General features: G+C 39.9%; 1 protein-coding gene across 2 annotated transcripts in view; it reads left to right on the top strand.

Annotated features, from left to right (window-relative positions):
* CLIP4 (CAP-Gly domain containing linker protein family member 4) overlaps positions 1-16,455 on the top strand; it is a 32,417-nt gene that overhangs the window by 1,866 nt on the left and 14,096 nt on the right. For both annotated transcript variants that reach the window (XM_077176043.1, XM_077176044.1), the window contains 7 exons: positions 1,822-1,885; positions 2,466-2,612; positions 5,223-5,362; positions 6,205-6,298; positions 7,167-7,328; positions 10,501-10,619; positions 12,878-13,114. In XM_077176043.1, coding sequence (XP_077032158.1) covers positions 2,480-2,612; positions 5,223-5,362; positions 6,205-6,298; positions 7,167-7,328; positions 10,501-10,619; positions 12,878-13,114 — 885 coding nt within the window. In that variant the 5' untranslated portion in view covers positions 1,822-1,885; positions 2,466-2,479. The remainder of the gene's footprint in view (positions 1-1,821; positions 1,886-2,465; positions 2,613-5,222; positions 5,363-6,204; positions 6,299-7,166; positions 7,329-10,500; positions 10,620-12,877; positions 13,115-16,455) is intronic.

Genomic DNA, 16,455 nt, shown 5'->3' with positions numbered 1-16,455 from the left:
TGGCTGGGAAGCTCTCACAGCTGAGCTGGCAGCCCCTGGAGGTGGCTGTGGGTGCAGAAAGTGTCACCTTGACATCGTGTGTCAGTGCTGGGTGGTGACATGTGCCCTGTTCTAGAGCCAGATGAAAACCCCACAGTGTGAGGGTGTGCACACTGCCATGAGGGTGTGCACACTTCCACTGGAGGTGCTGGCATGTAAATTCCTTCTTTCTGGAGTTGGGTCAGCATCTGCATTGTAGCCCTTGGGACTTGGTGCTGCCTACCTGACAGCACGGGTTGTTTCCCTGCCTGCTTTGCTTTGGCAGAACACAGATGGTGTTCTTGTCCCTGGCCCTGCAGAATTAAAGATGCCCTGGCTGTTTGGTCTGCTTTCCTGTGTGCCATAAACACTCTTTCTTATATTCATTTTGAAATGCTTCTGTTGGTTTCAAGTTCCAACAACTTGTGTTGTCCTACTTCACAAAATCTCACCTTTTCCTGTTACCATCTGCTCAATCAGGCCTGGCTACTTTTCACTGTGCTCCTTTTGTTCCCTCAGTGTAGGGCTGTGCAAAAAGCTTTTAATTTCTTTTGTGTCTTTTCCAGCTTAAGAGGCTCAGCTAATATGTCTTTTATACTCATGCATATTGCATGTTCCTTTGTGCATTTCGTGAGAGCTCTGAGGTGCTGCCTGTGAGAAACTTGGGGATTCATGTGTCTTACAAAGCTTTGTTTTGTTTTGCCACAGCCTCTGAAGAAATACCAGATTGTAGCAGATTTATTTCACTGTTGCCCTTCAAAAGCAATTTAATTAGGTATTTGCAGCTTAAGGGACATTCTAGTCCTTCACACAAGAAAGCTGTCATCTTTATGATGGCTATTAAGCCATTGAAATGTAAACTCATAAATTTTCCTGACTGTAAGAAAATACTAATTGAAATAATTAGAGATATTTTTGGCCTTGTTGAATAAAAGAACACGTAAGCCAATGCAATTTGATAATGCTGTGGGAAAAAATAGTCCTGTCCTTCCAGTGGCCTCCTCCTTGATCTTCATGCCAGAACATGAATTTGTGCAGCTGTATAAGACTAGGGAAATAAACTAGTTGGGAGGAAAATGAGCATTTTTCATGTGGAGCTTTATTTCCAACTTGAGGACAAGGTGAGCTGTGTATGATGGGCAAGAAGAGGAGGCTTTAGTTTATTTACTTAAAGACTAGCATCTGCTAATGCTAAATGCTTTTTATATTATCATGTAGATTCTGAGGTCCCAAGCAGTGTGACCCATTTATTTGGGGAAATATCAGACTAAATCTGCTCATACAGCTTGCTCTGTGTTAGATACAAAAACCAAAATAAATCTTCTTTTAGTTTTTCATATTTACTTGGGTATAAATTAAATGTAATAAAAACAATCATTCCTTCAGGCTCCATGGCTTCTTTCTGTTAAGCAGGCTGGCTGAACAAATTCCTTAGAAAAGAGCACTGTATAGCAATCTCCACAATAAAAATGTAGGTTGTTTAGTAGAAATGTTGCTTTTACCCCAAGTGTTTAATAATGATCATTCAAGATGCAGAATTTAAATTTTTCAGCTGTGAGATGTAGCCTCTGATGGTGCAATCATGTCTGTTTCTATTATGAATAATGATATTTTTGTTATTTGTTAATGAATTTGCCTAATAAACTGTCTTACAAGTGGTAGCCAGCTTTCCTCTGATCTCAGCCTCATCCCGTAACTAGATGTAACTTGGGCTAGTTTTTGTCACTATAACTCTACAATGTTTTAGTCTTGATTCTTGTCACTATAACTCTACAATGTTTTAGTCTTGATTCTCTCTCCTAGATTGCTGGAAGGCCTGGGAAAGTGCCTGGAAGCAGCAGAAGAGGGGGAAAGTTCCAAGGCTGTGGTAAGTGTGCTATTTTAAACCAGGCAGGAGCAGAGCTGGGAGAGGAGCTGATATGGAACCGTGAGTCCAGGAGTGAATCACTTGGTGATTGATTGTCTGCAGCTGTGTGTGGGAAGATGAAAGAGCTGAGAATTTAAAAAGAGGAGGCAGCAGTAGCTGGCAGCATGTCCTTGCTCATGGTGAAGGCAGGGAATGTGCATGCACAGTGTGAGGGCAGGTACTTGATGCTGCACGTTTTCATAAAGCTGTGAAACACACTAATCCGTTTATCCTCAGTGTGTGTTGGCTAATAGAGCATTAATATTTTCTTTGCTGCTCAGCTGGGAAACTGGGGAGAAATATGATGTTTTCCATGAGTTAAGTGCAAGTTTAGTGATGGAAGTCACAACTAGAAGTTGGCTAACCCGGACACCATACTCTGTGAGCCTTGTTCATATATCGGTTTGTAAGAATGTCATGGCAGTAATAGTTTGCAAATTTAAGATTTTAGTCTCACTGCATGTTATATCTATCTATGATAGAACTAATCCTAAGTATTTCCAATGAGGTTATTTATTGATTTTTATTTTTCCTCCTAAAGTGGCTTTCTAGAAGATGACCATAGAGGATCTCCCAGAACCTTCCTTCGAAGGAGATTCCCTCATTGAAAGAGAGCGATTCTTATTCCCAAGCTCTGAAACATCTGTTACTTTTTCTGTTGCTGCAGCACCAATGCCTTCAGACTGTGGTATGTACTTTAAACAGAAAATCCATTTGTGATCAGCAGAGAGTAAATTTGAATAATAAATTTTAAGGAAAGCTGTCAACTCTTAATTATTTCTTTCCAGGAAAAAGTTTTCTTCTTATTAAATGGATTCTCTCTTAAATGAAATGAAAGATTAAGACCCATGCTTCATTTTCCATTTTCCCTATTGCATACACTATAAATTATTTATTTTCCTTTGTACAGTTCTGTGCACGTGTGATCACATTTGTACTTTCATGTCAGTGTAGAATTGGATATTGTGTTAAAATGTAAACTTGGAGTAAGTAAGGGAAGTTAATCTACACCACATTTGAAACCTCTAAAGTTACACTTTTTCTTGTGCTTTAGTATGTAAATGATGTACTAGAAGTACTAGAAGGAGATATTTCTGTTGGAAGTGTATGTTTTCGTGGTGGTAAGGACTGTAAAGTGAGTGGTAGAAAATTATACCAAGTATCAGTGATCAGTTGTCAGAATGATGTTTGTCTTCAGTAACTGCCTTCACATGTATAAATGATAATAAAAATTCTGACAGTGTATAATGCGTTAAAACGTCACTGTAGGTAAGGAGCTTCACTGATAGCTGCAATTATAATGCCTTTGAATGTTGCAGAAGATATTAATAGCATCTATATACTTCAAAAATCACTCCTTCCACCTCTGTGTTTCCCATGCATTGATTAGAGCAATCAGCTGTATTCAGGAAGAATAAATAAATACCTGTAATGTTCTGTCTTTGACAGGCTCAGCATTCTCGAGACCCAATTTATAAGTTAGCTCAGGTTGGGAATGTAAGTGTTCCATATGAAATGTCTGAGTACATATGTGTCTTTACATGGTTTAGCCCTGTTCTCATCACTTGTCTTCCTCATCTGCTCTAAGTACTGCCATGATTTATTCCATTCTACTTTCTTATCCCTTGAAGTTTCCATTTGCCTTCTTTAAACATTGTTTTGTTGTGGTATCTTCTAATAACCCTATGATTTCACTGCTATGTGTTCTACCTGGTTTCTGCCTACTCATTAAATGAAAATAAAATCCTTTTATAGGAGATTGCTGTCACCTGTGTAACAGTAACATTGCTGAATCTGGGTAAAGGAGGTTAAACCATGGCAGAGAGAGAGTCTCAGTCTTTACATTCAGTGCATTTATTTTTCCTTAATGCAGTTGGGCACTGTGATCAATACTTGGGAAAGATAGAGGGGGAGAAAATAATATTTTGAGGTGACATCTAGATGCCATTGGCATTCTTTCATGGGATTCATTGCTTTAACAGATTCTCTGTAGCATTGCTTTACTTGCAAAGACTACAGCTGATCACCTATTAAGCACTTAGGGTGGTTGTTATTAATCCTTGATACAGTCTCAGATTTTCACCCTACCATGCTGATTGGAAGAGTTGATCTCTGATAGATAATTTGGATCAGGTTTGTGGCTAGAAATCTTCCTGGTAGAGTAAGAACTGTGAATATCGTGCAGGATCATTAATCTTGTTGCCTAGTTGTCTGTTTACTTCATAGTTTCAGCTGTAGATCAGCTGTGGTTTATGTGGAAGGTAAATATTAGTGGATAAATCAGTAGATGTGTGTTGATGCATTGGATGTAGGGAAGAAGCACACTTTGTGTAGTGCTGGGAGATAAACGGTTTGGTTTTTATTTTATATGCTAGGTGGAAATAAAAATTAATGATAAATATCAGAGAAAGTTGCCCTTCTTTTCCATTCTTGTTGAGGCAAGGTGATGGAGTTTGAGGAACTCTAAATAGCCAGGAAGAGAACTCAGTACGTGCTGTTATCTTTTAATCCAACCTAGAAGTCAGGTATGCTGTTTTTGGGGAAAGGTTGGGATGATTCACCCAGGAGTGGTTCATGCCATGTCACACACCCAGATGGGTGATGGTGTGTGTTACTTAACCTGTCTGTCCTGTCTGAGAGCCGTGAATCTGTGATGGATGTGAGCTGATTGTACATTTATCCAAAACCTGTTTAAAAGGCACCTCCCTGATGGCTGCAGGGGGGGTAAAAGTTCAGTGTTTGCCATGGTTCATTTGCCTTTGGTAGGAGACTGTGCTTTCAGTCCCTCTCCTCATAGCCATTGCTATCCAGATTATTTCATGGAATTCTCCAGAGCTGGAAGAAATTCCACAGATGAAAAATAGAGGATGTGTATATAGAAGCACACACACCCCTATGAATAATGTGACATATAGTTTTGTAATAAGGTGTTTTATGCACTTACAGTTTGGGTTGCCTGAAAGAAAATGAGGCTTGAAATCTTTAAATGTAGTGTTGTTTTCTTTTTTTCCCCTGGTCTTGGTTTGGTGTCATAATTTTTGAAGGTGTTTGTCTCCTGCAGCTGCCACCAGCTGGGATTGATGCATTAATGAAATACTGAAAATAGCAGAGGTCACAGAATGCCTTCGTGATTAGACTGTGTTTATATTTTAGTATGTTCCATGTAAATTGTGATGGAAGAAGAAGGAAGATGTTTTCTCTCTGCTTCTCTGCTGTTCTTTGCCTCTGAGTTTGAAAAACTAGATGCATGTTAAACATCAAGATCTTTTTATATGAAGACTCTTTTCTTTTCTAACAGAGTTTTCCTTCTTCGATCCCAATGATGCAGCATGCCAAGAAATACTCTTTGACCCCAAAACATCAGTTTCTGAATTGTTTGCTATCTTGAGGCAGTGGGTTCCACAGGTCCAGCAGAATATTGATATTATTGGGAATGAGGTGAGATGCAAATGAAGATCCTTGAGTGCTCTCAGTGTTAAACACTGTGTTGACAGTGAATAAAACCAGTTCATTCCGAAGCAGAATTAATCATAAATGCAGTTTCTGCCTTTTAACAAGTAGTGACTGATCATGCCTTGTATTCCACATGTTGTCAGATTTTATTTGGAAAAAGAGAGATGATGGATAAAATTCAGTACATTTGCATAGATGGTATAAACAATATTTCTCTCAAGGCAATTGTATTGAGACCCTTCACCTTGGTGTTTCAGTTTCCTACTTAGCAGTAATACCAAACTCAAACCCAAAAAATATATGAAGTTACTGTTAAAGCCTGACCTTAAGGGCAATTTTCCAAGGCACAAAATGTGTTTCTAGTATTTCTATCCCACTTTCTTATTTTTCTTCTGGATTACAGGTTTTTCTGGGGAAGTGTAGTGACAATAAACCCTACCATATTATAACTGGGGGCTTCTTTTTCTTGGGGTTGTGTGGGAGTGGGCTGGGCAATTGTTGAGAGATCAAAGAACAAGGGGAGAGGTTCATAAATCATTTTCTCACGCGGTTAATTGCTTAACTTTTTAGCATGTGAAGTATATGTTAGAAGGAGCAATATAAAGATTTTTTTAATCTGTAAATAATGAGGGCTAATTATAATGCTATTTATTACATTTGCATATGTTGCTCAGTTCTGCAGTTAAGAGGCTTTTCTGGCAGGCTTCTTTGTTACTAGCCATTGCAATGAATCCAGGAGTCAGTATATCTGCAATAACTTTGGAAACAGTAGTGATGTCAGAGATATGCCAGAGCTAAAATGTGCTTATTTTCCACTTCCCTGTCAGATCATTAAAAGGGGTTGCAATGTGAATGACAGAGATGGACTGACTGATATGACTCTCCTGCATTACACTTGCAAATCAGGGGCTCATGGCATTGGTGAGTAAAAATAAAAGTCATTATAGATGTAAAACCTAATTGACTCACATAAGCTTATCCCACTGACACTTAGAGGATTTTTCCTTCCAGTAGATTTTTTTTTTCCTTGTGCTTGGTTTTCTCTGTTTTAGTGGCCATGAGCAAGGAAGATGCAGAACTGCAGCTGTAGCCATGGGGAGCAAGCTGAGTTAGTGGTATGGGTATTACACACAGTAGTACCAGCTTAAACAGATGCTTCATGTAGCAAAGGCAGTTTCAGGCTGAGGTGCAAGCTGCAAGTTTGCTATAATTTTTGCTGTAGTTTTCTTACAGCAGAACATTTAGGTGACCAGCTGTTCCTTTTGTTTTGTTTCTTTCACCCGGTTCGTGTCAGAAGAGAACAATAAACTTTGTTTGCATTCTTATGGTCATAAATACTGGAAATGAGAGCACATTCAACTCTGTTTGAACACCCCTATTAACTTTTCTATGTTTTTGTTGACTCAAGCCTACTTCTCTGAATTTGAGCAAAGTCTGGCATAGGTCATCTTCCCTGGTGTTGGCACATCTTTTAACATAAACTTCAACATCAAATTGTGATGTGCAATTCTTTTTCTCCTACCAGATCCTAAAACTCCTAGGTTTACTGGTTGACACAGTACTTAGATTAGAGAAAAACAGATAGTGTTATTATACACTAGAGATTTCAGCCCTTTATCATAAAGGCCAAAGATTTCTGTATCCTAATCCTAAAAAAAGGCATAGTAATAGTTCTGCTGTGAGCTTGAAGGGCGTAATGTATGTTTTGTTTTACACATAAACATGTGTGTGTTTTTTGAGGTCAAATAAATAAATCACTAATGCATTCTTCACAAAAATTACCCTGCAGGTGATGTTGAAACTGCTGTAAAATTTGCAACACAGCTGATTGATTTGGGTGCTGACAGCAGCTTGCGCAGCCGCTGGACAAATATGAATGCCTTGCACTATGCTGCCTACTTTGATGTTCCAGAACTCATCAGTGTTATTTTGAAAAATGCAAAGCCAAAAGGTAGGCACTGTGACCTTTGTTTCATGTAGTTGTCCATATTTTGTAGATCTTGAGCTGAAGTATTGTGGTCTGTAAGTCTGGTGTTCATTTATCCATTATACATAAATAATTTCTTATTCTTTTATTCAGCCTCACTGGTTCGTTTTTCTCTTAAACTATTTTTTAGTGCTTTACTGTACTGTTTCCATTGCTGGTTTTTAAACTTACTTGAGCTTTGTACAAGACAATAAAAGTTTCAAATAGACTGGAAAGTAAACAGGTTAATCTTAAGTTATTGAGAGCTAAGGGAATGTTTGCAGAAAACCAAAGATACAGCTATTCTAGTAAAATCTTGTGGTTTTTAAGGTTGCTTAAACATTGAGAAGCATGTTTGACATGTGGGGAGAAGGTTAAAGGAGTAGTGGGGATTTGGCAATTTCGTGTGGCAAACCTGTGACTGAGGCAATTTTAATGTGCTTGTTTTTCCCATTTCTCAGCTATGTAGAAGGTCCTGTTTAGGGAGCAATTTGACTTTAGTGTTTGGCATAAATAGATCACACCTTTTGGAATGATACTGTGAAGGATTGGTAGTTGGAGCCCTATTTGTACTAATGCACTTGGAAGTACAGAAATGGTTGTGATCAGAACTGTTTGTTTCTAATTTGGTCAGGACAGCAAAACCAGTAAGCAACTTTATCACTAAAATTGTACACTAAAATTTGTCACTAAAATTGTACAAATGTGAATTTGTTCTACTGCATATCCTTCTGATTGTGCTAGTTTACAAAAGGATTTTTTTATCTAGGGACTCTGTCTTAGCAGTTTGAAAAGCTGGTAGGCTTTTGGAGTATCCAGGGGTGCTTCCCACATCTTGAATCTCCATGGAGGTAATTGCTAAGCAGTGCTGCTGCTGGAGTGACTTGCTTAGGAGGTGACACGTGTGGGTGGATAACAAAGGACAAAATCAGACTGCACAGTAGTTAAGTCCACATCACATTTCAATAGCCTGGCTCCCATAATTTGCATCAGCAGTCTCCTTTCAGACCTTGTTGGCATTTGGTGTTCTCCTCCTGTGCAGTTCCTACAGAAGGGGTGGGACTCTGCTCAGATTGCCAAGGAAACCACTCTGGTTACTGGGCAGTTGGCAATTCTTGGATAAGCAGCTGATATTTTTAATCTCAGGAAATATGTAAAATTATTTGCCCTGTGACATGGAAACAATGGATGGTCTGAATTAATAGAATAATTTTAGCTCCATACTTCATCAGCCAGTTTGCAGAGAAGGAAGAACATACATAGAAGGTGAACATGCTTTGGATGGATCTATACTGAACTGGAGAAAAAATGGTTGTTAATATAAAAATAATTTTTCAAGACAGTGGTGTGCTGACTCTGAGACACCCATTGTGAAGCACAGGTGTTTCCTTTTGATTTACTGCTAAACTGCTTTCTTTATGACACTCTGTAGTTAAAGTCATCATACAGATTTACTCAGTTGCTACAGGAGAGAGCTAGTTTGGTCTTGGATTTTTAAAGGTTTTAAATACAAAAATTGTATATTATTTTCCTCTAGATAGTTTGGGGGTAGTTACCAGGTAACATTTGATATTTGTCTTTCTTTCTGTCACCTCTACTATGCCCACTTAGATTGAAGCTGTAAGAGAACTGTTCAGAAAATCTAAGCATGAAGCTTGCAAGTCTGAGGAAGTCACAGAGTCTAACTCAAAAAACCAAACCATACATCAGTTGTTTTTCAAAATAGGAGTAGATGCAGCTGTTGATGGCTCAGTAGCTGATGCTACTGACCAGTATTTCTGCAAATTGATTCCTGTGTGTGCAGAAAATGTTTGGCTGTATCCCATGGACGTTTCAATGGCTGTATACAGCTCCTCAGCTTCTAGCTGGTTTTAAACTGGTGATGTCTTCTGACCTTTGGTACATAAAGGGTACATCTGCACGTGTAGCTCTCATTATGATTGAGGCATGTAAATGCAGTATTTTTTCATGTTTGTGTTCAATCAGGGATATTGCAAAACTGTTAAATTCTGATTGGAAATTTGTTACCTTTGATCTTTATAAAATTGAGTCAGTTTTATTAGTATGTATGAACTTAGCATGTCTATACAGACATATAACTGTGTATTTTCTATATTGTTGATGTTTTATTAGTTTATTTAGTGTAACTATATAAGGATGTTGATGCATTTGGGAAATACTTTGTTTATGGCATTGTGAGAAGGGCTAGTGTTTTTTGGGATGGAGACTGATACTGGAAAATATGAGAAGACTCTTCAGCCCTGAGGTGGAAAGTTTTATGTTCCTCACTGGTATTTCAAATTGGAACATGATTGCTAATACTTGTGGTCTTGTGCTTGTATATTAAATCAGCTGGCATTTTTAATTAACAGTGCTATACCTAACTGACTCAAAATGACATCTCTCTTGTGTAATTTAAGAGAGGAGCCTCAGCCTAAACAGACATTTAAACTCCAATCTTCTAGAGCAGTAATAACTTCATAGCAGATTGAAAGATATATTGGGAGCAACTGATGGAAATACATATTGTGCTAAATAATTTCCAGTCAGGTGTAGTGCTCCATTTTCCAAACTATCAGTGTGAGACCCTTCAGAGTGCAACTCTTTGAAAACAAAGAAATTGTAACAATCACCAGCTCTTACTTCATTCTTGGCCATTAGTAATTAAATCAGTGTAAAGCAGATGTATAATCAGTTTTCCCTTGCCCTACTGCCTGCTCACAAAGGAAAACAACTGGTCGAAGATGCATCTCATTTTAACGTTTGACACCTAGAAGCAATAAAATATAAATGTGTCTGAAACGTTAAAAAATTAATCTACTTGCAAACCTGAAGTTACTCACTTGTTAATCTTGGCACAGTAGATTGGGCACCCTGAGTAGCAGCAATTTTGCAGTTAAGCCATCAGTATTAAAAAATGAGTGAAAGTACTTGCTCATCTTCCAGTGAAAGGTTGGTTCGTGGTATGAATAAACAGATGCAAATAAGGTTGATATCCATGTAGAATTAGTTCTTATATGCATTTGGTACATAAATAATGGTGTGTCTGTGTAAATGCTAACATAAACTGTAAAAATGAATGTCCTCTCAAGGAATCTGTAGGGGGAAATGTCCATGTAACAGACTTGCATACCTCACATGTGATGTTTAATTGCAGATGTGGATGCCACCTGTAGTGATTTTGATTTTGGAACAGCTTTGCATATTGCTGCATTTAACCTATGCACAGGAGCTGTCAAGTGTTTACTGGAACATGGAGCAAATCCTGCCTTTAGGGTAAGGAGTTAGGTTGTAGATTCACCAGAAGGTGAAAAAGGTACCTGGAAATACTGAACAGTCTGTCCAGGATTCTGACCAGCTAAAAGTGTGCTACATGGAGTGTGAGTGCCTCTGAAAAAGATATTTGCAACTCATAGTGGATGATTTTGTATGCTTTGTCCTACTTGTGTGTTGAAGTTTGCATTTTTGTGTCATGGTCTAGTTCATTATTTCAAATAACTTTCAAGAGGCTTTTCTGTTTGTTGTATGAGATTTCATTTGTTAATACTCATGGCTGTCTTGCATCAGCTGAATCCCCATGGCAGTGGGGGATCTTTTCAGAAATGGAGGAGTGCAATCCTTGCCCTCCAAAAGTGCAGTGCTGTGCTTAGCAGTGAGCCTGGTGTTAGCATGAGTAACTGAGAATGCATAAACATCACCTGCTCTCCTTAGTAACCTAATAGTAGGCATAGGTTAGAGTGCAGAGTGTTGCTAATATGTGTCTAATATTGGGTTACTGCCACAGTCTTGGGTTTTGATTGAGTTTTGTGTTTGATTTGGGTGTTTGGGGTTTTTTTGTTGTTTGTGTTTTTGGGGGGAAGGGCTTGGAAGGTTTTTTTATTTTAGCAAAACCAGTATTTTAGTTCTCCATTTTCAAATGCAGGGGGTTATTTTAAATGAGAAATCATAGTTGCTTTAAGGATACTCAAAAGTCATTATTTTGTGTAGCACTGTTGCTGTTAAATCTTCTGGAACATTATTGTCCAAAGAGTTCTTCATGATATTCAATCTAGATCTCTTGGAAAATGTTGGGTTTCTTTTTGTCTCTCTATTCAGTGTGCATGAATGTGTCTCAAGTTCTCTGGCAGCTGTTTGGGAGTCTGTTGTCACAGGCAGTGCTGCTTTGTAGTTGCATGAGCTTTCTGAGCTGCCAGGGGTGGCTGTGCCCTTGAGAAGGGAAATCCTGAGCTTCCTCTGGGCTTCCACCTCTTCCACTCTCCTTCCTGCCACTGCTCTGCCCCCGCTTTGTGTTGGCACAGAGGTTTGCAGGGCACCTGGTGGGCTGAACTGTGGGGCTGATGTGACCAAAATAATCCCTAATGTCATGACTACAAACTCAAACTCCCCACTCAACTTTAACCCAGCTATTTCCTGTTTTTAAGGTGGTGTGATTTTTACTTACAGAATGATTGGAGATTTTTAGGGAATGGTGGGTGTTGAATTGCTCAAACCTGCAATAAAGTTTTGACTAGAGAAGTGTGTGGAGTTGGATTATTTGGGAACAGCAGTGTAAATTCTGAGTAAGGATTATACTTTTCTAGCTTTGAGATGGATTGAGAGGGGGTTCAGGAAACATTGAACTTCTAGTCTGTTTTGAAGGGACCAAAACAAATGCAATCTTACTCTGCATCGCTCCTGCTGGTAATGTCTGAGTCCAGGGGCTCAGTTGAGACAAATTTGGAAGACTGAGATGATTATTTTGCTGCAGATGTGAAAATGGGCAGACAGCCAAAGCTCCACATCAATGGCTTTGCTAAAGAGTGTAGGTAGGACTGTCCCTGGAGCAGCTTGACAGTACCTGCTGTCTGGGCAGCTGCCTGGAGTTGAGGTTGACTCCAGGGGAGCTGGTGCTCCAACAACTTGTCCTGTCACATAGGACATGCAGGGAATCACAGCCATGGCTTCTGGGACCAGGATGTGTTTGGAAAGGACTCTGTCCTTAATCCATCTCTCATAGGATAGTCTGTGCCTAGATAAACCTGAACAGATTTATTCAGGTACTCGTGTGAGCCATCACATTTGCATATTCTATACATGCAACATACATTAATTCGATTTTCTCTTACATTTGGCATAAGCCTCACCAAGGAGCAAGCTATATGCTGGGTAAAGATAGATTCTTTGGGAGGAGTTGGCATTTTGGTTGTTGGCATTACAGACCAGAAGTCTGCCTTGCTTTCCTAACTCTGTGTTCAGGTACACAGAGAGACACAAGTGTCTTGTTTCAGGTGTTCTGAGTCCTAATCATGTTCTTGAATTTGAAAATGTTGGTGACTTGTCAGTTTCAAAAATGAGATGCTGTACATACTAGCTGATCTATCTAAGGATGTTTTGGTATCCTTATTTGAAAATGTGTTTTTTTTTCATAGTTGTTTTATATTCTAGGAAAAATATCTAATAAAGAGGATGAAACACTTTGTGAAACACTGTGTTTTCACCTGGTCAGATTTATCTTGTAACAATATTAAACCCTGTGCTATGTTATGTTTCTACAGAATGACAAAGGGCAGATTCCAGCAGATGTGGTTCCTGATCCAGTAGATATGCCACTGGAAATGGCAGATGCAGCAGCCAGTGCAAAGGAAATCAAGCAGATCCTGCTGGATGCAGTGCCTCTCTCATGTGACATCTCCAAAGCTATGATTCCAACCTATGACCATGTCACAGGCAGGGCCATGCTTTTGTCACTTGGCCTGAAGCTGGGAGATCGTGTTGTTATTGCAGGACAGAAGGTATGGCCATGAACCTGGCACTACTCTCATAGTTCCTGGGGAGTCCCTTTCTTTACCACTTTGGAGACATACCTCAATTTGAGGGTCTGAAACGCTTTCTGGAAGGTGTGATCTCTGGATGGCAGCAAGGAACTGGTTAGGGAAAGTAATAAGCTGAGGAGTTGTGTGATAAAGTCATTATTATGAAGAGCAGTTTTGACAGGCATAGGCTGCATTTTGTGTCTTTAAATGATTTTTAACAGTCTCCTGTAGTACATCAGCATGGCTCAGATTTTATTAACTTTTTTGGTGTCACATCAAAGTGATGGTAAAGTTGGCAAATTACTTTGTGAGTTGCCCAGCTTTGTTAGGAGTGTGCATTTGTGAAGTACTCCTGATAGTTTCCAGAAGGCAGGGGAAAAACTCTTCAGTTCTGCTTAGCCTATAGTAACCCAATTTCACTGGTGCAATGCAGCTAAAATCTTTGAAGCAGTGCTGTGCCAACAGGGTTGTTACATGGTTCTCTGGAAGTATAAAAATGTAGTTAATAGAGGTCCAGCTCAAATGTGAATAGCTCTTTAGAAGCTACCACGATAGCCCCCTTTCTAAAAACATTTTAAAACTGTAGCATTAATATTGCATTCAGTATTCAGACATTTCATTTGCTGTGATAGCAAGGGATCTAAGTGCTAGGACTCTTTCAGAGAAGTACTTTTTTCCTGGTAAATACTGAAAGCATTTTTGAGCAAAATTTTATATTTGAATAGCTTTCACATTAATAGCTTTCCTAATATAACTTCAGATTTGTAACTGTCACAACTGAAAGATTCTAAAGTGATCTCCAGCAAGAGTGTGAAGCAGCTCCCATTGTGTATTTTAATTTGCTGTACTCTTGAAATTGGGTCAGGGAAAGCAAAGGAATCACTAGCTATGCAGAAGGCATTTTAACTGAAGTATGTACAGAAGCCAATTATTCTTTAAAGACAGAAGTTTCTTTATCAGAAATCACAGTGGCAGCAAGAGAAGATAAGTGCAAGTTAATGGAGGCTTTTGAGCAAGAAAGTGATGAAATTGGTGCTCTTGTGTATCTTTCCTCTAAGTAAGGCCCAGTTTGTGCAGTAATGTGCTCACTGTGCATGGACAGAGCTGCCTGGGTTTGGTTGCTTTTATTCTTGTAGTTGATTATGCTGTTGCAGTGTTTTTTAAGGAGTTGTTAGAAGCTGTTTTGTGCTGCCAAAGGCCAGCAGGCCTTTGCAGCTAGCTTGTTTTTCTTTAAGGGAGCCAAATCTGTTCTAGAGCAGGGGGGAAGAAGGAATGTGATTGTGCTTTTTGAACTTCCATTTCCACAGCAGCTTTCCTCCCTTCCTTCCTTTGTGTGCGAGGAGCTGTTGTGCAGCACTCCCACATTTCTTCCCACCCCGTTTCTCCCTTTGCCTGAATGGAGAAGTTGTTCTCAGCCCTGCCTTCCCCTCCCCCTCGATACTCCTAAATTCCTGCAGGGTGGAGCAAAAGTGAAAACAGGATGAGTAAAATGGTGCCCTGTTTTTAATCTTCTCCTGGATCAGTTCTCATTCTGTGTCTTAGTTTGGAAAGACAGCTGTCTGCTAAGGAAGGCAGGAGCCTCCCCTGAAATGGAAAATGTAAACCCCCTCCCTCTGAATTGCTATAAATTTTAAATTAAGGGGCTCTCGGGCAAAAATATGGGAGCAGGAATAACAATTCTTTATTAGGGAAGAAAATAGAAAGATAAAATAAGCAATGCAGTAAACCAAAACAACACTGACAGAGTGAGAACACAACCTGACACCCTGTTGGTCAGGGTGTTGGTAGCAGTCCAGTTGGATTTGTGGCTGCAGCACTCCTGGAGTGTCAGGTGTGGTTCTCTTGGAGCAGGGATCCTGTAGAAAGGGTGTAGTCTTCCTCTGAAGATCCAGAGGAACAGGCAGCTGTCCCTCTGGGAAATCCAGTGGAGGTGCTGTGTGGTGTTCCAGAATCTCCAGATTATATCTGGGTAGGAATGCTTAGCTCTTCCCTCTGGGTGGAGCATCTCCCAGTGGGATGCTGTAGTTCTTATCAGCCATGCAGTGACATTCAACATCCTGTTATCAGCAGATGTCTCCCTGGAGGGAGGAGTGGTTGTGGAAGAGATAAGGAAGACTGCCCACTTAACAGAAGACAACTGCCATATAGATGGCAAATAGAATACAATCTGCCTTCCCCTCCCCCTCGGTACTCCTAAATTCCTGCAGGGTGGAGCAAAAGTGAAAACAGGATGAATAAAATGGTGCCCTGTTTTTAACCTTCTCCTGGATCAGTTCTCATTCTGGAATATGGAAGTGCCCTGGGATGAGGGCACTTGGAGCAGCAGCATTTTTTGGAGCTCTGTTTACGGGTTCCTGTTGTCTTTGCTGCTTCTGCAGTCTCCTAATATGTCAGCTTTAATGAAGCTTGAAAGCCAAGCACAGTAGATGCCCGAGGGAGAATGGATTCCTCTCCTGGCTCCTACTGTGCCTGTCATTCTGGTTGTCTTGCAGGGTAGGAAGCTGTGTAAGCAGGTGTTCTTGTGTATGTGATTTGGGGCCCCACAGCTCCACCAGCTCCTGCTCTGCTAGGCTGAGTGTCCATTTGGATCACATCTGATGAAGTGGGAGTGAAAAGGGAGAGAAGCAGCTGGGAGAAAACTGCCCCTGCTGTGTCTTGTGCAAGAGAGATCCCCTGCTCCTTGCTTGCACAGGTCCTGGGGCAGAATTGGAGCTGCAGTTTTGCCATCTCCCACCTCTGGTTTAAGATGCTGGCTGTTCTCCTCTCTGCTCAGTAAATGCTCTTTGGCTGGTGCCTGGAAAGTAAGTGGAGGAATTGTAGGAATCTGTGGGGCTGCTTGGCTGAACTTCCCCATGCTGAATGTGATCCCTGTGTCAGTAGCTAAAAGGTCTCAGTCTAGATTAGTGTGACATACCTGCCTATAACAATCAAGTTTAAGGAGATCTTCAGCATAAGAGGCCCTGGGTCGTGTTTATTTCTTTACAGACATTAGGAAAGAGTACCTGGAAGGTTTTGTAGTTAAAAAAAAATTGTTTCTATCTGTTTACTCTCTGAGGCTTGGATTAAGCAGTGGAGTCATAGTGTACAATGAACTAACATTAAGGTCACATGAGATGAGGAAAACTGAGCAACTAAAAGATCAAAGTTTTTTATTACTAAAACTAATTTAAAAATTCAAATATAGAAATGAATTGAAATCAATGTTAAATGCAGCTCTTGTAGTTATTCCTCCCCTGTTTGGTTGAAGTGTGTGAATTTATACTGTATATTTGTGGAGAATGAGGTCTACCAGCAGGACTGGTCTGTCTTGATATTCTTCA

The sequence above is a fragment of the Agelaius phoeniceus genome, chromosome 3, assembly GCF_051311805.1.
Source record: "Agelaius phoeniceus isolate bAgePho1 chromosome 3, bAgePho1.hap1, whole genome shotgun sequence".
Classification (NCBI taxonomy): Eukaryota; Metazoa; Chordata; class Aves; order Passeriformes; family Icteridae; genus Agelaius; species Agelaius phoeniceus.
The sequence above is the reverse complement of the archived record's forward strand: the minus strand, read 5'-3'. Positions and strand labels throughout refer to the sequence as shown.